Raw genomic sequence first — 23207 nt, 5'->3', positions numbered from 1 at the left:
AAACGTCTCCAAATGTACAATTTTATTTTAACAGATTTCAAGAGTCAATTTTTTAAAAAGTGAGCAATAAAGAACTTCTATAAGTGAGACTTCTCATTTTATAGCAAATACATTTTTGCAGCTTAAAAAATTTTCTTAAATTCATATACACTTCTTCCTGTCATTTAAACAAACTTCCAGAGAAAACTGATCTCCATATATTTAAGTAACAAATTTGACAAAATACATATTTATACATAGATCTCTAATATAAACATTAAATTTGAAAAATCAAATGTGAAGCAGAAACCGCTATACAAGTATATTGTATAATATTTATTTTATACATTAAAGTATTTGAATATACTTCAATTAGGTTTTAAAAAAACACCATTCCTTGCTTCTAAGTAATTGCGACATTTTTGAAAAGCATGTGACATGGGTATAAACTTCAACTCTGTGCTTACTTCAGAATTCTTGTTTGTTCTCCTCAAACTTTTATCTTCCTAAAGCATCTCGCCAGAGATTACAAAGGAAAGGAACATGTACAGAGCACTATAAACATGTCTTGGACAGTAAAACAGTATTTATTCTTCTACACTCTTGATTCTCCAATCATATCTTCCTGAAGGCAACGTTTCTTTGGCCCAGTTTGTGCAACTAAACATAAAATTTCAAAACACAACTTTTAACAGTGTGATCTGAATTGGGAGTGGCAGTCCCTGCTTTTCGCCCACTGGCTTCTTTGAAAGAAACTGCTTGGCTAAGGGACTCAGTAGAGGGCTGAGATCTGCCTGAGTATAAAGTGCTACCTGAGTTATATTTACTTTTTTCATTCCTTGGTACAATCAACAGCAAATAGACAAAGTGAAGTTACCTTCTTGAGATACATGGCTTACTTTGTACTCTGCCTTTTAGGAGATGAGGTAAGACACATACATAGGTAAGAGGCTTCTACTAGCCAAGGCAATGTAAATGGACTAAGATTCTCACATGACTTGAGGTTATCTCATGAATTTATTCTCTTCAAAACCACCTACTTTTAGATGGCATGTTTAACACCTCTCTTTATTTAAGGAGGGAAAGAAAAACACATGTAACCAGAATTCAGAGTGGGTTACTCAACCTAAGAGAACATATGGAGTTCTCTTTGGGAAAACCACAAGGCTACAGTGTTCACTTCACACCATGAAGTGGCACTCCTGTTACGGCTGTCAGAGTCCTCTCACTTCTTATGAAAGGATGCATCTGATTCTGAAATTACTGATATATGCGATCAGTTAGGGATGTTTTAAAAAGTGAAAACAAATGCCACACATACACTTTCTAGCTTTCTGAAATCACCAAACACATTACAAAAAATAGATAATTTACCCTATTAACTTTTAGAGAATTTTCCAATAATATTCTTGGTTAAGGAAGTCAAGCTTGTGCATATTCCCAATTTTCAGTGTTCTTGTTTTTAATGCACAAGAGCCAAAGTAGTATACACATATTCGTAAGGGCTTTTTACAACGAACGATATGTAAAATACATTCTATAGTTGGTGAAAGAATGAATCTTAAGAGTTGGCATTAATCTTTGAACAAAAAAGATTTCAAAGCCACTTTCTTTACAAAGAAAATATAATTTCATTTTGAACTATATTTCTTTAATTTTGCCAATTTTATAAAATACAGCACATCCCTGCTTTAATACAACCAGGCATGCTGTGCTGACTCGGTCCAATAAATCTAAGTGTTATTTAAGGGAAAACAGGCAATCTGTTCATACCCAAATTCATACAAGTTTCAAAGAAGCATCAAAGCATGCTACCTACATTCAAGCCACATTGGAATGTTAGTTAAGCCACAGTTGCATTCATGAGAGTGAAACTAGAGAATAACAACTGGGTATCTGAAGATTTTAATAGAGGTCAAAAGATGAACTAGCAAACGAGGTTGTGGAATCCACTCAGCCTCTCTGCTCTGCTGGAGCGGTTGATTTCATCTGGTAAGTGGCATATTCAGGTCCACCATCTGCTTTCCTGCAAACCAAGGTATAAAGATCGTGTCAAAGATAAATATAATTAAGTACAGAAATTAAATTCCAGAAGCCTATTCAGAAAATGAACAATTAAAAAAATACTTTATACTACTGAGTCGCTAACCTGGGAAATAAATTATTCTTTTAAAATAATTTCAAATGTTCAACTGGTCTCACTGTAAAAAAAAAAAAAAAACTTTCCTTTGTCCCAGTCTTATATTTCTGATCCCCTCCAAAACAAGAAATAGAGCAGTAGCATACAAAGTACTTAGTAACTATGTCCTCATTTTGATGTAGGGTCAATGGGAAAGACTGGAGACAAACGCATGCTTTCCTGATCCCTCCATTTTAAAGCTGTAGCTCTGGCACAGAACCTTCAAAAAGATAGTGGTTTTAACTGTTCAAGTATGTGATGCCTCATCTACCCCTCACTGTCAAGAAAATCATGTATTCCACTAAGAGTCTCCTAAATAACAAAAGTTTATGTCACACTTTTAGTATAACAATAGACATCTTTGTAAAACCTATTATTCTAGTCTAGTGCTGGCCAAAGATAGATGATGCCAGTCATACATGTAATTAAAAATTTTCCAGAAGCCACTTTTAAAAACACAAATAGAAAAAATAATTTCATTTTCTTTAACCCAGTATAAGCAAAATATTGGGATGTATTTTACATTTTTTTGCGCTTAGTCTTTGAAATCCAGTGTGTGTTTGACACTTGCAGCATACCTGACATTGGGCTAGCCACTTTGGAAGTCCTTAGCAGTCACACATGGCTACTGAATACTGAATTGGACAGCACAGCTCTGGTCCCTCCCTGCCTTAGTAAATTGACTTTAATAGAAAAATGAAAACCAAATTTGAACCAGTCATTCTTTACTAGTATGTGTGCCACAGCAAACACATTGCCTTTCCAATGTCACAGCTAAGCATGTTAATTTTGGATACTTTAATAACCCATGTATGCCTAGTGTTCCATTATTGGAACACTAAGCATGTGGAATTTATCTCCTACTGCTCAAGGTCATCGCCAGGGTCTGACGGCAAAAATTTAAAAACTTGCAACCTCAGGCATAAATGGGTTTGTTCCTCTTTCTTGGGGAGGCCATCATTATGGTTCTCCACTGTATCATTACTATACTTACAATATTGCAGTTCCCTAAGGACTGTTGTGATGACAGACTTAATGGTTTGGCCTGTCACTGAATTCTCCAAGACCACTATATTTTTCTTTTCTTTCCTTTTCTTTTTTTTGAGACAGACTCTTGCTCTGTCGCCCAGGCTGGAGTGCAGTGTGGTGTGATCTTGGCTCAATGCAACCTCCTCCTCCCAGGTTCAAGCAATTCATGTGCCTTAGCCTCCTGAGTAGCTGGGATTACAGGCATACACCACCATGCCCAGCTAACTTTTGTATTTTTAGTAGAGACAGGGTTTCACCATATTGGCCAATCTGGTCCGCCTGCCTCGGCCTCCCAAAGTGCTGGGATTATAGGTGTGAGCCACCGCACCCAGCCACCACTATATTTTTCTAAGTAAATATTTTTTTCCCATAGTAGTAGAATCTGTTTCTTTAAATACAATTTTAAATAGAAACCCAATCTATGCCAAAAATAAAAGGCATTAACATAAATTTAAAGAAACATTTATTGGATATAACAATGAAACTATTTTGAAGATAGCAAAATATTAACTACTGCATTCATTCAATTATCTTCAAATGTTTACAGATACCCTGAAGCTCAGAGAGTCTAAAAACTATTTTCGTAGTTGGCTTTAGCCTCAAAAGTGTCCTAAGAGACTAAGAAAATACAGTAGGCTTCCCTTGTCCACGGTTTCACTGTGCATGGTTTCAGTTACCCATAATCAAATACAGTCAAAAAATATTAAATGGAAAATTACAGAACTATATTTTAGATTGTGTGCCATTCTCAGTATCATGATGAAATCTCACACTGTCCCACTCCGTCCCTCCCAGATATAAATCATCCCTTCGTCCAGCATACCCACGCTGTGGACACTATGTGCCTGTTATTCAATAGCTGTCTTCGTTATCAGATTGACTGTCACAGTATCACAGTACCTGTGGTTAGGTAACCCTTATTTTACTTAGTGGCCCCAGAGCACAACAGTAGTGATGCTGGCATATTTTTATAATTGTTTGATATTAGTTATTGCTGTTAATCTCCTACTGTGCCTCATTTATAAATTAAACGATCATAGGTATATATGTACAAGAGAAAACAGTATATATAAGGTTTAGTACTATCCCAGGTTTCAGGCAACCACTAGAGATATCCCCCCATGGATAAGGAGGAACTACTGTACATAGGACTGGGTAGGCCCAGACTGCCAATTCTGGTTAGTATGTTTTATCTTTATGTTTATGCTTTCCCCGTGATCAAAGACACCACTTTGCTTTTACTAAGAAATTGTCCTTCCAACTGGCCTTTGTAGATCCTGCTCCCAAACTTTTGATTATAACCTAGGGTAGGGCCCTCACATTATAAGACGTGGGATGCGTATCTCCCTCTCTTCCCAGCTCTGCAGACACACATTCTAGCACAAACAGAGGAATAGTTCCAATTCAGTTCGAAGACAGAAGGTGGACAGGGTCCAAGGGGTTAAGGCAATACAATCCATTTGAGGACTTTTTTGTTTCCTTTTATATGCTAAAAATATCCCAGCCCAGGGAAACTGATAAAATATCTTTACAGAGTTATTTATATGTTGGAATTGAATAAATTTACAAAACTAAGTAAACTATATTTTGGTTTCTATAAAAGGGCATTTTTCTTCCTTGTACTTAAAATGAGTTGACTCTGTGGTTATTTCCCAGTGGGCTCACACATTCTTACTTTTGGATTCACAGCTGTTTCACAAGGTAGAAGTGAGATAGTCTGATAAAAGGACTAGGGGAACATAACTCTATTTAAAGCCTACGTCAAAGCAAAAGCCTGTCAGTACACATTATGTTTTCAAAGGGAATGGTATAAGAAAACATCAATGTAGCAAAGGGAACAGGAATGTAAATTTCCTCTTTGATATTTACTGCCAATATCTCTTTGCTCAGGTTATTGGTATCTATATATCCACTGAGTATTTTTCAAAAGCAAGGACATCTGAAAATAAACAACAGAAAACAAATACCTTTTAATGATAAAAGCAAACCTCTCATCTCTTCTTCTCAGAGAGAAGTAAATTTTACTTCTCTGTGGTTCTCATCAGTTAGGTATGTGCTGAACAGAGGAAGGGAAAAGGGCTGAATAAAGTAGTGACTTCAAACCAAAAAGAAACAAGAGTAGCATAACAAGTGGAATAAAATCCAGTGTAAGAGAATAGCAGGAAAGCTGAGAATTAGGTTCATAACTTAAGACATTCTCATTCTCACTGAAGGACTGGAAACATGAATTTTGTGCTAGAAGCTACTTGAACTTTGAAGTCATATAGATCATCCAGCAGATAAACAGACTGGAAATTCCTGTTTAATATGTTTATCTTTGAAGCTATTTTGCATGAAGTGAATCATGTCAAAATGTTTTCAAGGAATAACAGATTGTTGGGGAGAAATGGTACTGGTCTCTAGCACCCTTGAATTTTTTTTTTTTTTTCAAGAGACAGCATCTCACTATGTTGCCCAGGCTGGTCTCAAACTCCTGAGCTCAAGCCATCGGCCTGCCTCAGCCTCACAAAGTTGCTGGGATTACAGGTGTGAGCCACCAAACCTGGCCTAACACCCTCAATTTTGAGGGAATACATTGAGTATGTATCAAATCCATGTAATATTATCTTAGAAATCAACTTTATGACGTCATGTATTTTCAGATTTCTCTGGACTTTTGCATTAAGAAGTTTCTTCTTGTGGCACATCTGTTTTCAACAGATGAGGGGATAGCCTTGCAAAACTTCATATTACATGGCGTCTCATATTTCTGAGATGGATCTAATTTTGTATAGATGCTTTCTAAACTAATTACAAAACATTTTTGTAGTTGCTCAAAAATTTTTGAAGGGTTAAATGCTCAAGAATTTGAGGGCCAACTAGAAAAACATTTAAGTTAATTTGATCCCTTTTTTTGCCCCATGTCACTATATGCCCCAATTACCTGAATTGACTGCTATTTTTAATAAAGTAATTGCATCAGTCAATATTAATGTAACATTAAAAGTCAGTTTAGGTTATACAAAATAATGAATACCATTAATGGAAAAAAGGAAAAACTATTTGTCACAGGTAATAAATATATACATTATGCAAATAACTTTCACTAACTTAGCCAAACTGTCACTTATCCAGGGATGCTTAGAGTTTTTAAAAAAAATGCATTTAAAAAAATCATTACAAGTAATGAAAATATTTATGTAAACAAAAGGCATCTCTTGTTCAGAAGCACAGTCATGCCATGCAATACAGGACTCAAGCAGTAGCAAAGACAGAGCTGTGGTTCCAAGACTAAAAAGTATGGTAGAAGAATTAGTAAAGAAAGGAAATGTGAATGGAAAGGGAAGGGAAGGAGCACGTGGATGGGACTGTTTCGGACCCATCGGTATCCTATACTGTTCTTAGCTGAGAGCTACGAAACATAAAAGTGGCAGAATAATCTTTTGGCCATTTTTCATCAAGTAATGTAAATGATGTTGGATCATCCAACATCTTAAAATGACTATTAACACTGTTTTTGTATTTTGAGGTGAAGGCTGCAGAAGAGTAATTATGTTCCCAAATCATCATAAATACCAGTTTACAACAAATACACTTTGGGCCAGGCCTTAGCAGCAATTTGGGATTATTTGTGTCTGCTAGCCTGCCTCCAGTTACTCCCGAAGTGGAGAAGTAACTCCAGACATTTTATAGTCTTTATAAGAAGTTTCTAAGGCCACAACAGCCAATCTGGGGGGACAAGATTATGGACATTAAACAGTGCAAAGAAAATAATGGAAATCTTTATGTTTTTTAAGAGTTAAAAAAGGTAAGAAAAGCCAACTACTATATATTACCCCATAGCCTTTTTTTAAGGATACATATGGATGAGGAATCTTAAAAACTTCAATTATCTTAAATATTAGAAACATTTGCCAATAAGCTTCATAGTGTTTCTTCAGACTTCAACACATCAGTAGTGGCCAACACCCGGGTCAGTGTAGACCAGGCACAACAGCAGCATCAGTACTGGGAGCTCACTAGACAGGCAGGGTCTCAGGCTCCACTCCAAACCCAATGAATCAGAATCTGTACTTTAACAGATTTCCAGGTGATTAATGTGCACATTAAAGTCAGAGAAGCATTGCTCTAGACTCTGAAGAAAGATAAACCACCCTCACATTCAATTCAGCTATCAAAATAACATGGAACTACAAAATAATAGATCCATAAAGAGAGCCCAGCTTTGGATTCGGCCATTACATATTATGCTGAATTTCCAGTCGGATATGTTCCTGTCATAAAAAGGGCAACATCTATTCTAAGAGATTCCCGTGCAGTTTATATTTTAAAGTTCAAAGGCAATTATGAGTTTCCTCTCTCACACCATTTTTTGGACTATTTTTCCTCAAGTTGTGCTACTATTTACAGGATTAATTATGTTGCATTGGCTCAAGATACCATACCTTCCCAAAATATTTTAAAATTTTAATGATGGCAATTGTTGATTGGACCCTATGCTGTAAAATAATGGGCTTTTAAAAAATCACTGGACAAATTAATTTTGGCATCTCAGTTCACTATTGCTACTGAACCTTTAATTTGGGAGTGTAATAGATAAGTATTTAGCTTTAAAAGACCCATTAAGGCCGGGTGCGGTGGCTCATGCCTGTAATCCCAGCACCTTGGGAGGCTGAGGTGGGCAGATTACCTGAGGTCAAGAGTTCAAGACCAGCCTGGCCAACATGGTGAAACCCCAGCTCTAGTTCAAGTACAACAAATTAGCCGGTGGTGGTGGCGCACAACAGTAATCCCAGCTACTCGGGAGGCTGAGGCACAGAATCCCTTGAACCCGGGAGGCCAACGTTGCAGTGAGCCGAGATCGCGCCATTGCACTCCAGCCTGGGTGACAGAGTGAGACTCCGTCAAAAAAACAAAACTAAACTAAACTAAACAAACCCATTAACTGCGAGCTAGAGAGAGTTTGATCAATACTTGTTAAGGAACCTTTAAAAATTCTGATGCAGTGATATTTTAAACAAAGAAGGAAAATGAGTAGACTGTGACTTTGTTTTGTTTTCTTTAGAGCTTGTTTCTACACAAACCTTATGGATTTGTAAAAATATTCCATTGATAATATTTTGTACTCACATTGTTGTAGATATGTAACCTTTAAAATATACAACTGATGGATAAATCAAATATGCATATTGTGTTCCATAAATACAAGATTTAAGATTCAAGTGAAGGGATTATGGGTATTTAAAAAGATAACCAAGTAATATAAAAAAAGTTTGAGTTCCTTATGAGTAAAGAATGTACTTTTATGACTTAGCCCAAACCTGATGATCAGTATAAAAGGAATATATATTATAAAACCATGAATACCAAAAATCTTAAAATTATTAGGCTTGATTTCAAAGCTATTTCTAAAACTATGGGGGAAAACATTTTTTTAAAATCAATAAAAATGAATGTATATTATCTCTCAGAAATGTCAAAGCACCTAATCTTAGTCTATGTTCTAGGATTCATTCTAAGTCTTTTGTTAAATTGTAAGCTCTTTAACTAAAATTTGAGTTTGATGTTTAAAAACCCTATTTTCTTTAGAAGATATGTACTTGTACATTTTTCTTCTATTCTAAGCCCACTCACTTTTTACATTTTTACATATTAAAAGACACACAGTTAATTGAGGTACCTTATAAATTTAACCCCTCTCAGCAACTTTAACTTTAACCCCATCAGTTTTGCTGCAATCTGGTAAATTGAAAGAACATAAGAGGGAAATCGGACAGTGTTGTTTTGAATCTCCCAGTTTAACATGTATAAATAACAACTTTAAATGAAAAGACACCAAATTGGGTATTTAAATGAGATGCCTACATAGCTTCTTGCAACTAGCTAAGCTACATAGACAAGTGGAAACTTTCATTATAAAAATTCCAGTGAATACAACTGTCAAAGTCTCCACAGTGAAATACTTTAAATTTAATTTTGGAAACTAGTGCAATTTTGGAAATAGGGAATAGGGTAGAGAAGGCCTCATAGTGAGTGGTCCATGATTTGCTAAATAACTTAAACCTCAAATCCCAGAGAAATTTTTCTTAAAGTCATAATAGCTGTAGGAACTCTGCACAGATGTTTTTATGTTGTAGTGATGTTAGAAGTAGCTAAAATATTTTTAGCAAAGAAATGCAATTGGTAGGACACACTAATGCAGGCATTTAAAAAAAAAAAAAAGATAGCATGCAATACAGATTACAAACTTAAGCTGCACAAAAGCATGTTAAGCATAAGAAGGACCAAGAAGTTAGAAGAAACATGCTTTAATTTACCCTTTCTTCTTCCTCCCTTGAAGAAATCTGTACAGGGCAACACAAATTACTGCAACTGCAACAACTACAAGAAATCAGGAAACAAATGACATATAATTCTGAAAACTAATCAAGATTCAAAATCTAGCAGAAGAAATAAATGTTGGTTACATTTCAGTGGTCAAATGTTATTTTATTTAAGCACCTACACATTTATATTCCATCCAGACTCTTTGCTATCTAAATCCAACTCCCCATAATCACTTACACAGTCCATAGTAAGTCAGAGAAAAGTCCTTGCTTAATTTAGAAAACTATCAAAAGCACATTTGGGAAGCCAACTAGTATTACTGATCATCTTGAGAAAATATGTATTACTTAGGCTTTGTTACTAAGTGGATATACAGAATATAACAGAATATAAAATCACTAACACAAGGGAGGTAGTAAGTACATCAAATAAAAGGTCAGGTTTTCCTAAATTGGTTTAACCAATTTACAAGCTGAAAAAACTATAGAAACTGGAAAACTATTTTTAAAACGCATGTCTTCACAATAATTTTTTGACTTAAGTGGTGTCAAAATTTGTGATACTTACCTATGACAATAACAATCAGAGCAATGACCCAATCATCTGAGAAAGAAAACAGTTCAAAGATGTTGAACACATGGATCTCCAGATAGCATTTATTTCGATCAGACCATCTAAACACTTGATAAGGTTTGGCTGTGTCCCCACCCAAATCTCATCTTGAATTGCAATTCCCATAATCCCCACGTGTTGTGGGAGGGTCCCCATGAGAGGGACCTCATGCTATTCTCGTGATAGTAAGTTCTCACTAGATCTGATGGTTTTATAAGTGGCTTCCTCCTTCACTTGGTTCTCATACTTCTCCTTCCTGCCATCATGTGAAGAAGAATGTGTTTGCTTCCCCTTCCTCCATGATTATAAGCTTCCTGGGGCCTTCTTAGCCCTGCAGAACTGTGAGTCAGTTAAGTCTCTTTCCTTCACAGATTACCCAATCTTAGACAGTTCCTTACAACAGCATTGAGAATGGACTAATACAAGACTACAGAGGAAAAAAAAAAATTTATATAGTTTTAGCATGACTGCTAGGGCATCCAGGTCATTTTGACCATAGAACCCTTCTAACCAGTTTCCAGATTAAGGGTTCCACTTGTGAAACTCTTAATGGGAACCTCATTTATCATTGTTTTTCTCTATAGCTACCACATCAAGTTATTTAGTGGTAAAGTTACTAGAATTCACTACATTAGAGGAAAATGATTTTTGAAAAGTATTATCCCATGAGAGTTGGTTTAGTTCAATAGTCATTCTGTCATTTCTTATTATTTTGATAGACATTTAATTTGTATTTTTTCCTCCAAAAGTGGATTTGTAGAGTGAGGCATGAATAAATTTCTATTATTCTATCACCCAGATGGTATTTACAGAGTCTTCACAAATAATACTTTATCTTATCAATCCCCTTCCCACCCTCTCTACTTCCGTACTCTGCCCTGCCCCAAAATTAAGACATAGTCCTAAATACCAATAGGATTCCCATAATAAATGAAACACCAGGGCACATGGATAAAAAATATACAGAGAAACCTGAGCATACATTTTTGACTATCTAGAGAACACAAAATCCTATAAAATCTTAATTTTTAGAAATGTTTCTGTCTGTAGTACCTTTGCTTCTAAACTGCCATTACTTTTATTAAACTGCTATAAGTCAAAGCATAAAGTGCTGTGTTCAACTCTGCTCTTCTCATCTCATAAACAGTTATCAAGCATTTAATGGTTTAAGATGGCAAATAGATTTACTGGCACAATGACACCTGGACAACAGATTTTGAAGGTAAGGCAAATACTAAAAAACAAGCCTAAGGTGCATTACATAAAATGATTAACCATTATTACTAAACTAGGCTAAGAAATGAAAGGTAACAGATTTTTGTTTTTACTGATTAAGAAATCTTTGTTTCATTGTCCTATATCACAGCTGTACTTTAGCATTTTTTTTAACATGCATTGTGTAAACTGCGTGAGCCTACATCAAGTGTGTTAAATCAGCTTGTTACAGAAAAAATAAACCCAACTCAGATTACTTTAAGGTTCATGTAATATAAGATATGAATAGAAAGAAAATTTATCTACAGATTACCATCACAAAATAACAATATAATGTGGAAAGAAAATTGTGTTTTATATATTTTGACCTACATACAAACACAGCATTTAAGAAAGTTATCTTACCCTACCAAGGATCCTATGTTTGGGCACCTCATAAAAACTGTAATTACTTACACATTTCTACACATACTACCACTTATATTTGTCATGATAGCTATACCAACCCAAACTGTTAAGTATTCCTTCATCAGGTTTGGGATATCCTAGAAAAAAGAAGAAATATAGATTAAATTTAAAAAAAGAAAGAAAGAATTAAATAAATCTTAAAATCCTTTAAATTCATAGCGTGATTTTTTTTCACCTTTGTAGAAAATCCCTTAAACATAATTTTCCTTATAAACTATATTAATGTTTCTCAAAGTGGTATCATAAAAATTTATAAACTTGTATTTAATGTCATAATCTTCCTTCTTCCTGCCCACTCACATTTCCTCTGACAATATTCTGTGGTTCAACATGCAAATTTATCTTTATTATATTCTCAAAATTAGTCTATAAATCCAGTGTGATTCTAATTAAAATAAAAAGATATAGGGATTAGCCAGGCATGGTGGCTCACGCCTGTAATCCCAGCACTTTGGGAGGCTGAGGCGGGCGGATCACGAGGTCAGGAGTTCGAGACCATCCTGGCCAACCTGGTGACACCCTGTCTCTACTAAAAAAAAAAAAAATACAAAAATTAGCTGGGTGTGGTAGTGCGCGCCTGTAATCCCAGCTACTCAGGAGGCTGAGGCAGGAGAATCTCTTGAACCCAGGAGGCGGAGGTTGCAGTGAGCCGAGATAGAGCCACTGCACTCCAGCCTGGCAATAGAGTGAGATTCTGTCTCAAAAAAAAAAAAAGAGGGATTAATAAAAATAAATGCTTTAGAGTTGACCTGAAATGGAAGGAAGCTTCCTCAACATAATAAAGGCCATATATTAAAAACCCACAGTTAACATCATATTCAATGTTAAATGAATGAAGGCTTTTTCCCTAAGATCAGGAAGAAGACAGGGTGTCCATGTTTGCCACTTCTATCTGACATAGGACTGAAAGTTCTAACCAGAGCAATTAGGTAAAGAAAAGGAATTCAAATTAGAAAGGAAGAAATAAAATTCGCTCTGTTTGCAGATGACATAATCTTTTATTTAGAAAACCCTAAGGATCTCACATATACATACACATGCAAAAATCTCTTAGAACTAATAAATGAATTCAATCAAGTGGCAGGTTACAAAATCAACATACAAAACTCAGTTGTATTTCTATACACTAACAATGAATAATCTGAAAAGGAATTTAAAAAACAGTATCATTTGTAATAGTATCAAAAAGAATAAAATACTTAGGAACAAACTAAGGAGGTGAAAGACTTGTACACTGAAAACTATAAAACTGCTAAAAAAAATTAAAGATATAAATAAATGGAAAGACACTTGTGTTTATGGATTGGAAAAATTTAGTATTTTAAAACTGTTATTACTATACAAAGCAATCTTCAGATTCAGTGCAACCCCTATGAAAATCCTGATGATGGCATTTTTTGTTTGTTTCTGAAATAGAAAAATCCATTCTAAAATACATATGAAATCTCAAGGGACCACAAACAGCCAAAACAATCCTGGAAACAAAGAGCAAGGTTGAGAAGGCTCACACTTTCTGATTCCAAAACTATAATAATCAGAACAATGTTAATGCCAAAAAGGCAAACATACAGACCAATGGAATAGAACAGAGACCTTGGAAATAAACCCCTGCATATATGGTCAAATGGTTTTCAACAAGACTGACAAAGAACAGTCAAATGGGGAAAGGGCAGTCTCTTCTACAAATGGTGCTGGTAAAACTGGATATCCACATGCAAAAAAAGTGAAGCTGGACCCTTATCATATACAAACATAAACTCAAAATAGATCAGAGACCTAAACATAAGAGGTAAAACTATAAAATGCTTCTTGACATTGGATCTGGCTATGATTTCTTGGATGTAACTCCAAAAGCCCAGGCAAGACGAAAAAAAACCATTGTTTTTCATCAATTAAAAGCAAATTTTGTGCATCAAATGACACTATCAACAGAGTGAAAAGGCAACCCACAGAATGGGAGGAAATATTTGTAAATCATATATTTGGTAAGGGAGTAATATCCAAAACATATAAATAACTCCTAAAACTCAGTAACAAATATCAACTCAACTTGAAAATGGGCAAAAGACTTAAAAAGATATTTCTCTAAAGAAGATATACAAATGACCAATAAGCACATGAAAAGATTCTCAACATATTTCTAATTATTAGGGAAATGCATATCTACCTCATGTCTATTAGGATGGTCTATGGTTTGAATGTCCCCTTCAAAACTCATGATGAAATTTAATTGTCAATATAATGTTATTGGGGTGGCACCTTTAAGAGGTGTTTAGGTTATTATGGCTCTGTCCTCATGAATGGACTAATGTCATTATTGCAGGGGTATGTTTGTTATTTTAGGGCATGGCTTTGTCCCTCTTACCCTCTCCTTCACCGTCTCTTTTCCCTTCCACCATGTGATGCCTTCCATCATATTATGACAAAGCAAGAGGGCCCTCACAGATGCCCATGCCTTGATATTAGACTTCTCAGCCTCCAGAATTGTAAGAAATAAATTTCTGTTCATTATAAGTTACTCAGTCTGTGGTATTCTGTTATCACAGTACAAAACAGACTAAGACACTTGGCTATTACTAAAAAAACAATAAGTGTTGGTGGAGATGTGGAAAAATTGGAACCTTTGTTAAAGGTTCCCACTGCTGGTGGGAATGTAAAATGGTGCAGCCACTGTGGAAGACAGTATGCCAGTTCCTCAAAATATTAAAAATAGAATTCCCTTATGATCTAGCAATTCTACTCCCAGGTATATACCTAAAAGAAGTGAATACAGGAACTCAAACAGATATGTGTACACCTATGCTTATAACAGCATTACTCAAAAGAGCCGAAAAGTAAAAACAAACCAACCCAAGTGTCTAGCAACAGATGAATGAATAAATGAAATACAGTATATACATATAATGGACTATTATTCAGCCATAAAAAGGAATGAAGTTCTGATTCATGTCACAAGATAGATCTAGGTGAACCTTAAAAACATTATGCTTAGTAAAATAAGCCAGACACAAAAGGACAAATAGTGGGATGCCATATAAGTGGACTCCACTTATTATAATTATATAAGTTTACCTAGAATAGGCAAATTCACAGAGACAAAAAGTAGATAGTGGTTATCGTCAGGTGATGGGGATAGGGAGCAATGGACAATTACTGTTTAATGAGTAGAGATTCAGTGTGGGATGATTATAATATTCTAGAGATGGATGGTACCGATGATTACATAACAATGTCAGTGTACTTAATGCCACTGAGTTGGAAACAACATGGTCAAAATGATAAAATAAAAAGTTTATTTGGAAAAATTAACATGAGAGTACCTTAGAAATTTCTGAAAAGGAAGTGTTCTGGCAGTTATTAAAACATATAGTACTATAGTTAAAAAAAAAAAAAAAAGACTTGCTTCTGGTACAAAAATGGAAGAATGGACAAAGTTCAAAGGAGACAAGAGGATGGAACACCTATGAATGCAATACAAACTGGCATTTCCAATCAGTTGGGAAGAAGACAACTTATTCAAAAAATGGCGCTGTTTAGCTATTGGATGGTGGGTGGTGAGTGGAGTGGGGTGAGGTGGAACCATATATCTCATTATATACACCAGAATAAATTTCAGATTTACCAACGATTTAAGTGCAAAGACCAAAGTCAGAACACATGGTTGAAATCTTTATATAATTTCAGCATATGGAAGACCTAAAGTTTTAGTAAGAAAGACATCAAAGTCATAGCCATTAGGGAAAAGATCAATACATCCAGCTATCTATTCATGTAAAATGTCTGAACATATAAATGACCACTGATAGAAGAATAGTTAAATGAAATATGGTATATATTAAAGTCATCATTAGAAAGGATGAGAATAAATCTAAACACAACCCCAATCTAACAGTGTAAGTGGAAAAAGTTCAAGTTGCAGAAAAACATGTACAGCATGATATCATTTTTAAGAGAAGAGAGAACACTAAACTACATGTATAATAACACATAAAAATATGTTGATGGTCCTAGGCAAAGCAATCAGACAAGAGAAAGAAACAAAGGGCATCCAAATAGGAAGAGAGGAAGTCACACTATCTCTGTCCACAGACAGCATGATCCTATATTTAGAAAACCGCATGGTCTTGGCCTAAAAGCTGCTCCAGATGTTTATCAAAAACTTCACCAAAGTTGCAGGACACAAAATCAACATACAAAAATCACTAGCATTCCTATACACCAATAACAGCCAAACTGAAAGCCAAATCAGAGAGGCAATCCCACTCAAAATTACTACAAAAAGAATACCTAGGAATACAGCTAACCAGAGAGTTGAAACATCTCTACAATGAGAATTATAAAAGAATCTCAAAGAAATCAGAGAAGATACAAACAAATGGAAAAACATCCCATGCTCATGGATGGAAGAATCAATATCATTAAAATGGCTATACTGCCCAAAGCAATTTACAGATTCAATGCTATCCCTATCAAACTACCAATAACATTCTTCACAGAACTAGATAAAACTATTTTAAAATTCATATGGAACCAAAAAGAGCCTGAATAGCCATGAAAATCTTAAGCAAAAAGAACAAAGCTGGAGGCATCACATTACCTGACTTGAAACTATACTACAAGGCTACACTAACCAAAACAGCATGGTACTGGTACAAAAACAGGCATATACACCAATGGAACAGAAGAGAGCCTAGAAATAAGGCTGCACATCTACGACCATCTGACCTTCCACAGAACTGACAAAAACAAGCAATGGGAAAAAGATTCCCTATTCAATAAATGGTGCTGGGATAACTGGCTAGCCATATGCAGAAGATTGAAACTGGACCCCTTCCTTACACCACACACAAAAATCAACTCAAGATGGATTAAAGATTTACATGTAAAACCCAAAACTATAAAAACCCTGGAAGACAACCTAGGCAATATCACTCTGGACATAAGAACTGACAAAGATTTCATGACAAAGACGCCAAAAACAATCGCAACACAAGCAAAAATTGACAAGTAGGATTGAAGTACATTGAAGAGCTTCTGCACAGCAAAAGAAGCTATCAACAGAGTAAACAGATGACCTACAGAATGGGAGAAAATTTTTGCAAACTACGCATCTGACAAAGGTCTAATATTTAGCATTCATAGGAACTTAAACAAATTTACAAGAGACAACTCCATTAAAACGTGGGCAAAGCACATGAACAGACACTTCTCAAAAGAAGACATATATGTGGCCAACAAACATAGAAAAAAAGCTCAATATCACGATCATTAGAGAAATGCAAATCAAAACCACAGTGAGATACCATTTTACACCAGTCAGAATGGCTATTATTAAAAAGTCAAAAAATAACAGATGCTGGTGAGGCTGTAGAGAAAAGGGAACACTTATATGCTGTTAGTGGGAGTGTAATTCAGTTCAACCATGTGGGAAGCAGTATGGTGATTCCTCAAAGAGCTAAAATCAAAACTACCATTTAACCCAGCAATCCCATTACTGGGTATATACCCAGAGAAATATAAATCATTCTGCCATAAAGATACATGCATGTGAATGTTCACTGCAGCACTGCTCACAATAACAAGACAAGGAATCAACCTAAATGCCCATCCGTGACAGATTGGACAAAGAAAATGTGGTACATATACACCATGGAATACTACACAGCCATAAAAAAGAATGCACACATGTCTTCAGCAGGAACGTGGGTGGAGCTGGAGGCTATCATCCTTATCAAACAAATGCAGAAACAGAAAACTAAATACTGCATGTTCTCACTTTTAAGTGGGAGCTAAATGGTAAGAACATACGAACACAAAGAAGGAAACAACAGACACTGGAGTATACTTGAGCAGGGAGGGTGGGAGTAGGAAGAAGAGCAGAAAAGATACCTATTGGGTACTAGGCTTAATACCCGGGTGATGAAATAATATGTACAACAAATCCCCGTGACACATTTACCTATGTAACAAACCTTCACATGTACCCCCAAATCTAAAATAAAACTTTTTTAAAAAAGATGTTGATGTACAAAGATAGATTTAAAAAGAAACCCTAAACTATTAACAGTGATTAACCTGGGTAATGAGTTAAAAATAAAACTAATCTTTTACTCTATATACTTTTGTAATGTTTGAAATTCTACAAAAGTATATTCATACACTACTCATGTAATTAAAAGTTATAAAAAGTAATCTATATCCAATAGTATAACAAGCTTAAAACTGACAAAACAAAAGAACCTCGAAAAAATTGTTCACTTCATATGAACAAAAGCCCTTTTAGGGCTTTAATTCATAATGAGCTCTCAAAAATCACTAAGAAAAATATTTTAGAAACCTAACAGAAAAATAGACAAAGCATATGAATAAATAAATGTAGATCAAAAAAAGTTCAGCTTCACTGACAATTAAAGAAATGCAAATTGGTCAGGCATGGTGGGTCACGCCTGTAATCCTAGCACTTTGGGAGGCTGAGGCAGGAGGATCGCTTAAGCCTAGGAGGTGGAGAAGAGACTTGGCAACACAGCAAAACCCTGTCTCTACAAAAAATACAAAAAAATTAGCTGGATGTGGTGGCACGTGCCTGTAGTTCCAGCTACCTGGGAGACTGAGGTGGAAGAATCACCTGAGCCCAGGAGGTTGACGCTGCAGTGAGCTGTGGTTGCACCACTGCGCTCCAACCTGGGCAACAGAGTGAGACCCTGTCTCAAAAAAAACAAAAACAACTAAAAACCAACAACCAAGAAATGCAAATTAAAACAGGATGTTATTTTTCACCCATCATTTAAAAATTAACTTTTTTTTAGACACATCTTAAGTTTTTAATTAAAAAAAGTTTTAAGTAAAAAAAATTCTTGTTCAAGATGGCTGAATAGGAACAGCTCTAGTGTGCAGCTCCAGCGAGATTGACACAGAAGACGGGTGATTTCTGCATTTCCAATTGAGGTACCTGGTTCGTCTCATTGGGACTGGTGGAACAGTGAGTGCAGCCCAAGGAGGGCAAGCTGAAGCAGGGCGGGGCATCGCCTCACCCAGCAAGTGCAAGGGTCGGGGGATTTCCCTTTCCTAGCCAAGGGAAGCCATGACAGACTGTACCTGGAGAAATGGTATACTCCTGACCAAATACTGCACTTTTCCCACAGTCTTAGCAACCAGCAGACCAGGAGATACCTTCCTGTGCATGGCTCAGTGTGTCCCACCCTCACAGAGCCTTGCTCACTGCTAGCGCAGCAGTCTGAGATTGACCTGCAATGCTGCAGCTTGATGGGGGGAGGGATGTCCACCATTGCTGAGGCTTGAGTAGCTCACAGTGTAAACAAAGAGGTCTCAAAGCACGAACTGGGCAGAGCGCACTGCAGCTCAGTAAGGCTTACTGCCGCTATAGATTCCACCTCTGGGGGCAGGAAATGGTAGGACAAATGGCAGCAGACAGCTTCTGCAGACTTAAACGTCCCTGTCTGACAGCTCTGAAGAGAGCAGTGGTTCTCTGAACACGGTGTTCAAGCTTTGAGAATGGACAGACTGCCTCCTCAAGTGGGTCCCTGAACCCTGTGTAGCCTGACTGGGAAAGACCTCCCAGTAGGGGCTGACAGACACCTCAAACAGGTGGGTGCCCACTCTGGGACAAAGCTTCCAGAGGAAGGATCAGGCAGCAATATTTGTGGTTCTGCAGCCTCCACTGGTGACACCCAGGCAAACAGGGTCTGGAGTGGACCTCCAGCAAACTCCAACACACCTGCAGCTGAGGGGTCTGACAGTTGGAAGGAAAACAAACAAACAGAAAGGAATAGCATCAACATCAACAAAAAGGACATCAACACCAAAACCCCATCTGCAGGTCACCAACATCTAAGACCAAAGGTAGATAAAAACCACAAAGATGATAGAAACCAGAGCAGAAAAGCTGAAAACTCCAAAAAACAGAGCGCCTCTTCTCCTCCAAAGGATCACAGCTCCTCACCAGCAAGGGAACAACACTGGATGGAGAATAAGTTTGATGAGCTGACAGAAGTAGGTTTCAGAAGGTTGGTAATAACAAACTTCTCCAAGCTAAAGGAGCATGTTCTAACCCACTGCAAGGAAGCTAAAAACCTTGAAAAAGGTTAGACAAATGGCTAAACTAGAATAAACAGTGTAGAGAAGACCTTAAATGACCTTATGGAAAACCACGGCACAAGAACTTTGTGACACATGCACAAGCTTCAATAGCTGATTCAATCAAGTGGAAGAAAGGGTATCAGTAATTGAAGATCAAATTAATGAAAAAAAAAAGCAAGAAGACAAGATTAGAGAAAAAAGAGTGAAAAGAAAGAAACAAAGCCTCCAAGAAACATGGGACTATGTGAAAAGACCAAATCTACGTTTAATTGGTGTACCTGAAAGTGACGGGGAGAATGGAATCAAGTTAGAAAACACTCTTCAGGATACTATCCAGGAGAACTTCCCCAAACTAGGAAGGCAGGCCAACATTCGAATTCAGGAAATACAGAGAACACCACAAAGACACTCCTCGAGAATTGCAACCCCAAGACACATCATCATCAGATTCACCAAGGCTGAAATGAAGGAAAAAATGCTAAGGACAGCCAGAAAGGTCGGGTTACTCACAGAGGGAAGCCCATCAGACTAACAGCAGATCTCTCGGCAGAAACCTTACAAGCCTTAAGAGAGTGGGGGTCAATATGCAACATTCTTAAAGAAAAGAATTTTCAACCTAGAATCTCATATCCAGCCAAACTAAGCTTCATAAGTCAAGGAGAAATAAAATAGTTTACAGATAAGCAAATGCTGAGAGATTTTGTCACCACCAGGCCTATGGCCTTACAAGAGCTCCTGAAGGAGGCACTAAACATGGAAAGGAACAGCCAGTACCAGCCACTGCAAACACATGCCAAATGGTAAAGACCATCAATGCTACAAAGAAACTGCATCAGTTAACGGGCAAAATAACCAGCTAACATCATAATGACAGGATCAAATTCAAACATAACACTATTAACCTTAAATGCAAATGGGCTAAATGCCCCAACTAAAAGACACAGACTGGCAAATTCGATAGAGTCAAGACCCATCAGTGTGCTGTATTCAGGAGACCCATCTCACGTGCAAAGATGCACATAGGCTCAAAATAAAGGGATGGAGGAAGATCTACCAAGCAAATGGAAAGTACAAAAGAAGGGGTTGCAATTCTAGTCTCTGATAAAACAGCTTTAAACCAACAAAGATCAAAAGAGACAAAGAAGGCCACTACATAATAGTAAAAGGATCAATTCACCAAGAAGAGCTAACTATCCTAAATATATATGCACCCAATACAGGAGCACCCAGATTCATAAAGCCAAGTCCTTAGAAACCTACAAAGAGACATAGACTCCCACACAGTAATAATGGCAGCCTTTAACACCCCACTGTCAATATTAGATCAATGAGACCGAAGGTTAACAAGGATATCCAGGACTTGAACTCAGCTCTGGACCAAGCAGACCTAATAGACATCTACAGAACTCTACACCCCGAATCAACAGAACATACATTCTTCTCAGCGCCACATCACACTTATTCTAAAATTGACCACATAATTGGTAGTAAAACACTCCTCAGCAAATGTAAAAGAACAGAAATCACAACAAATTGTCTCTGACCACAGTACAATCAAATTAGAACTCAGGATTAATAAACTCACTACATGGAAACTGAACAACCTGCTCCTGAATGACCACTGGGTAAATAAAGAAATGAAGGCTGAAATAAAGTTGTTATTTGAAACAACAAGAACAAAGACACAATGTACCAGAATCTCTGGGACACATTTAAATCAGTGTGTAGAGGGAAATTTATAGCACTAAATGCCCATAAGAGAAAGCAGGAAAGATCTAAAATCAACTACCTAACATCGCAATTAAAAGAACTAGAGAAGCAAGAGCAAACAAATTCAAAAGCTAACAGAAGGCAAGAAATAACTAAGATCAGAGCACAACTGGAAGTAGAGACATAAAAAACCCTTCAAAAACTCAATGAATCCAGGAGCTGGTTTTCTGAAAAGATCAACAAAAATGACCGCTAGCAAGACTAATAAAGAAGAAAAGAAAGAATAATCAAATAGATGCAATAAAAAATGATAAAGGGGCTATCACCACCGATCCCACATAAATACAAACTACCATCAGAGAATACTATAAACACCTCTATGCAAATAAACTAGAAAATCCAGAAGAAACGGATAAATTCCTGGACATATACACCCTCCTAAGACTAAACCAGGAAGAAGCTGAATCTCTGAATAGACCAATAACAGGTTCTGAAATTGAGGAAATAATTAATAGCCTAACAACCAAAAAAAGTCCAGGACCAAATGGATTCACAGCCGAATTCCATCAGACATAAAAAGAGGAGCAGGTACCATTCCTTCTGAAACTATTTCAATCAATAGAAAAAGAGGGAATCCTCCCTAACTCATTTTAGGAGGCTAGCATCATCCTGATACCAAAGCCTGGTAGAGACACAACAAAAAAAGAGAATTTTAGGCCAATATCCCTGATGAACATCAATGCAAAAATCCTCAACAAAATACTGGCAAACCGAATCCAGCAGCACATCAAAAAGCTTATCGACCACGATCAAGTTGGCTTCATCCCTGGGATGCAAGGCTGGTTCAACATACTCAAATCAATAAACGTAATCCACCACATAAACAGAACCAACAGAACCAACAACAAAAATGACATGACTATCTCAAAAGATGCAGAAAAGGCCTTCGACAAAATTCAACAGCCCTTCATGCTTAAAAACTCTCACTAAACTAGGTATTGATGGAACATAACTCAAAATAGTAAGACCTATTTATGACAAACCCACAGCCAATATCATACCAAATGGGCAAAAACTGGAAGCATTCCTTTTGAAAACCGGCGCAAGACAAGGATTCCCTCTCTTACCACTCCTATTCAACATAGTGTTGGAAGTTCTGGCTAGGGCGATCAGGCAAGAGAAAGAAATAAAGGGTATTCAATTAGGAAAAGCGGAAGTCAAATTATCTATGTTTGCAGATGACATGATTATAAAATAGGAAAAGAGGAACTCAAATTGTCTATGTTTGCAGATGATATGATTGTATATTTAGAAAACCCCATCATCTCAGCCCAAAATCTCCACAAGCTGATAAGCAATTTCAGCAAAGTCTCAGGATACAAAATCAATGTGCAAACATCACAAGCATTCCTATACACCAATAATAGACAAAGAGAGAGCCAAATAATGAGTGAATTCCCATTCGCAATTACTACAAAGAGAATAAATACCTAGGAATCCAACTTACAAGGGATGTGAAGGACCTCTTCCAGGAGAACTACAAAACACTGCTCAATGAAATAGAAGAGGACACAAACAAATGGAAGAATATTCCATGCTCATGGATAGGAAG

General features: G+C 36.6%; 1 protein-coding gene across 10 annotated transcripts in view; it reads right to left on the bottom strand.

Annotated features, from left to right (window-relative positions):
* The window catches only part of LOC116272447 (membrane cofactor protein), a 43298-nt gene continuing 20091 nt past the window's right edge, over positions 1–23207 (bottom strand). For 6 of the 10 annotated variants that reach the window (XM_031661203.1, XM_031661205.1, XM_031661209.1 and 3 more), the window contains 4 exons: positions 11827–11865; positions 10061–10096; positions 9484–9547; positions 1–2005 (listed from right to left, as the gene is read on the bottom strand). In XM_031661203.1, the coding sequence (XP_031517063.1) occupies positions 1933–2005; positions 9484–9547; positions 10061–10096; positions 11827–11865 (212 nt within the window). In that variant the 3' untranslated portion in view covers positions 1–1932. Of the gene's footprint in view, positions 2006–5154; positions 5244–8846; positions 8906–9483; positions 9548–10060; positions 10097–11826; positions 11866–23207 lie in introns of all 10 variants that reach the window. The other 4 variants (XM_031661204.1, XM_031661208.1, XM_031661210.1 and 1 more) reach the window with 2 other exon arrangements.

The sequence above is a fragment of the Papio anubis genome, unplaced genomic scaffold (assembly GCF_008728515.1).
Source record: "Papio anubis isolate 15944 unplaced genomic scaffold, Panubis1.0 scaffold107, whole genome shotgun sequence".
Classification (NCBI taxonomy): Eukaryota; Metazoa; Chordata; class Mammalia; order Primates; family Cercopithecidae; genus Papio; species Papio anubis.
The sequence above is the reverse complement of the archived record's forward strand: the minus strand, read 5'-3'. Positions and strand labels throughout refer to the sequence as shown.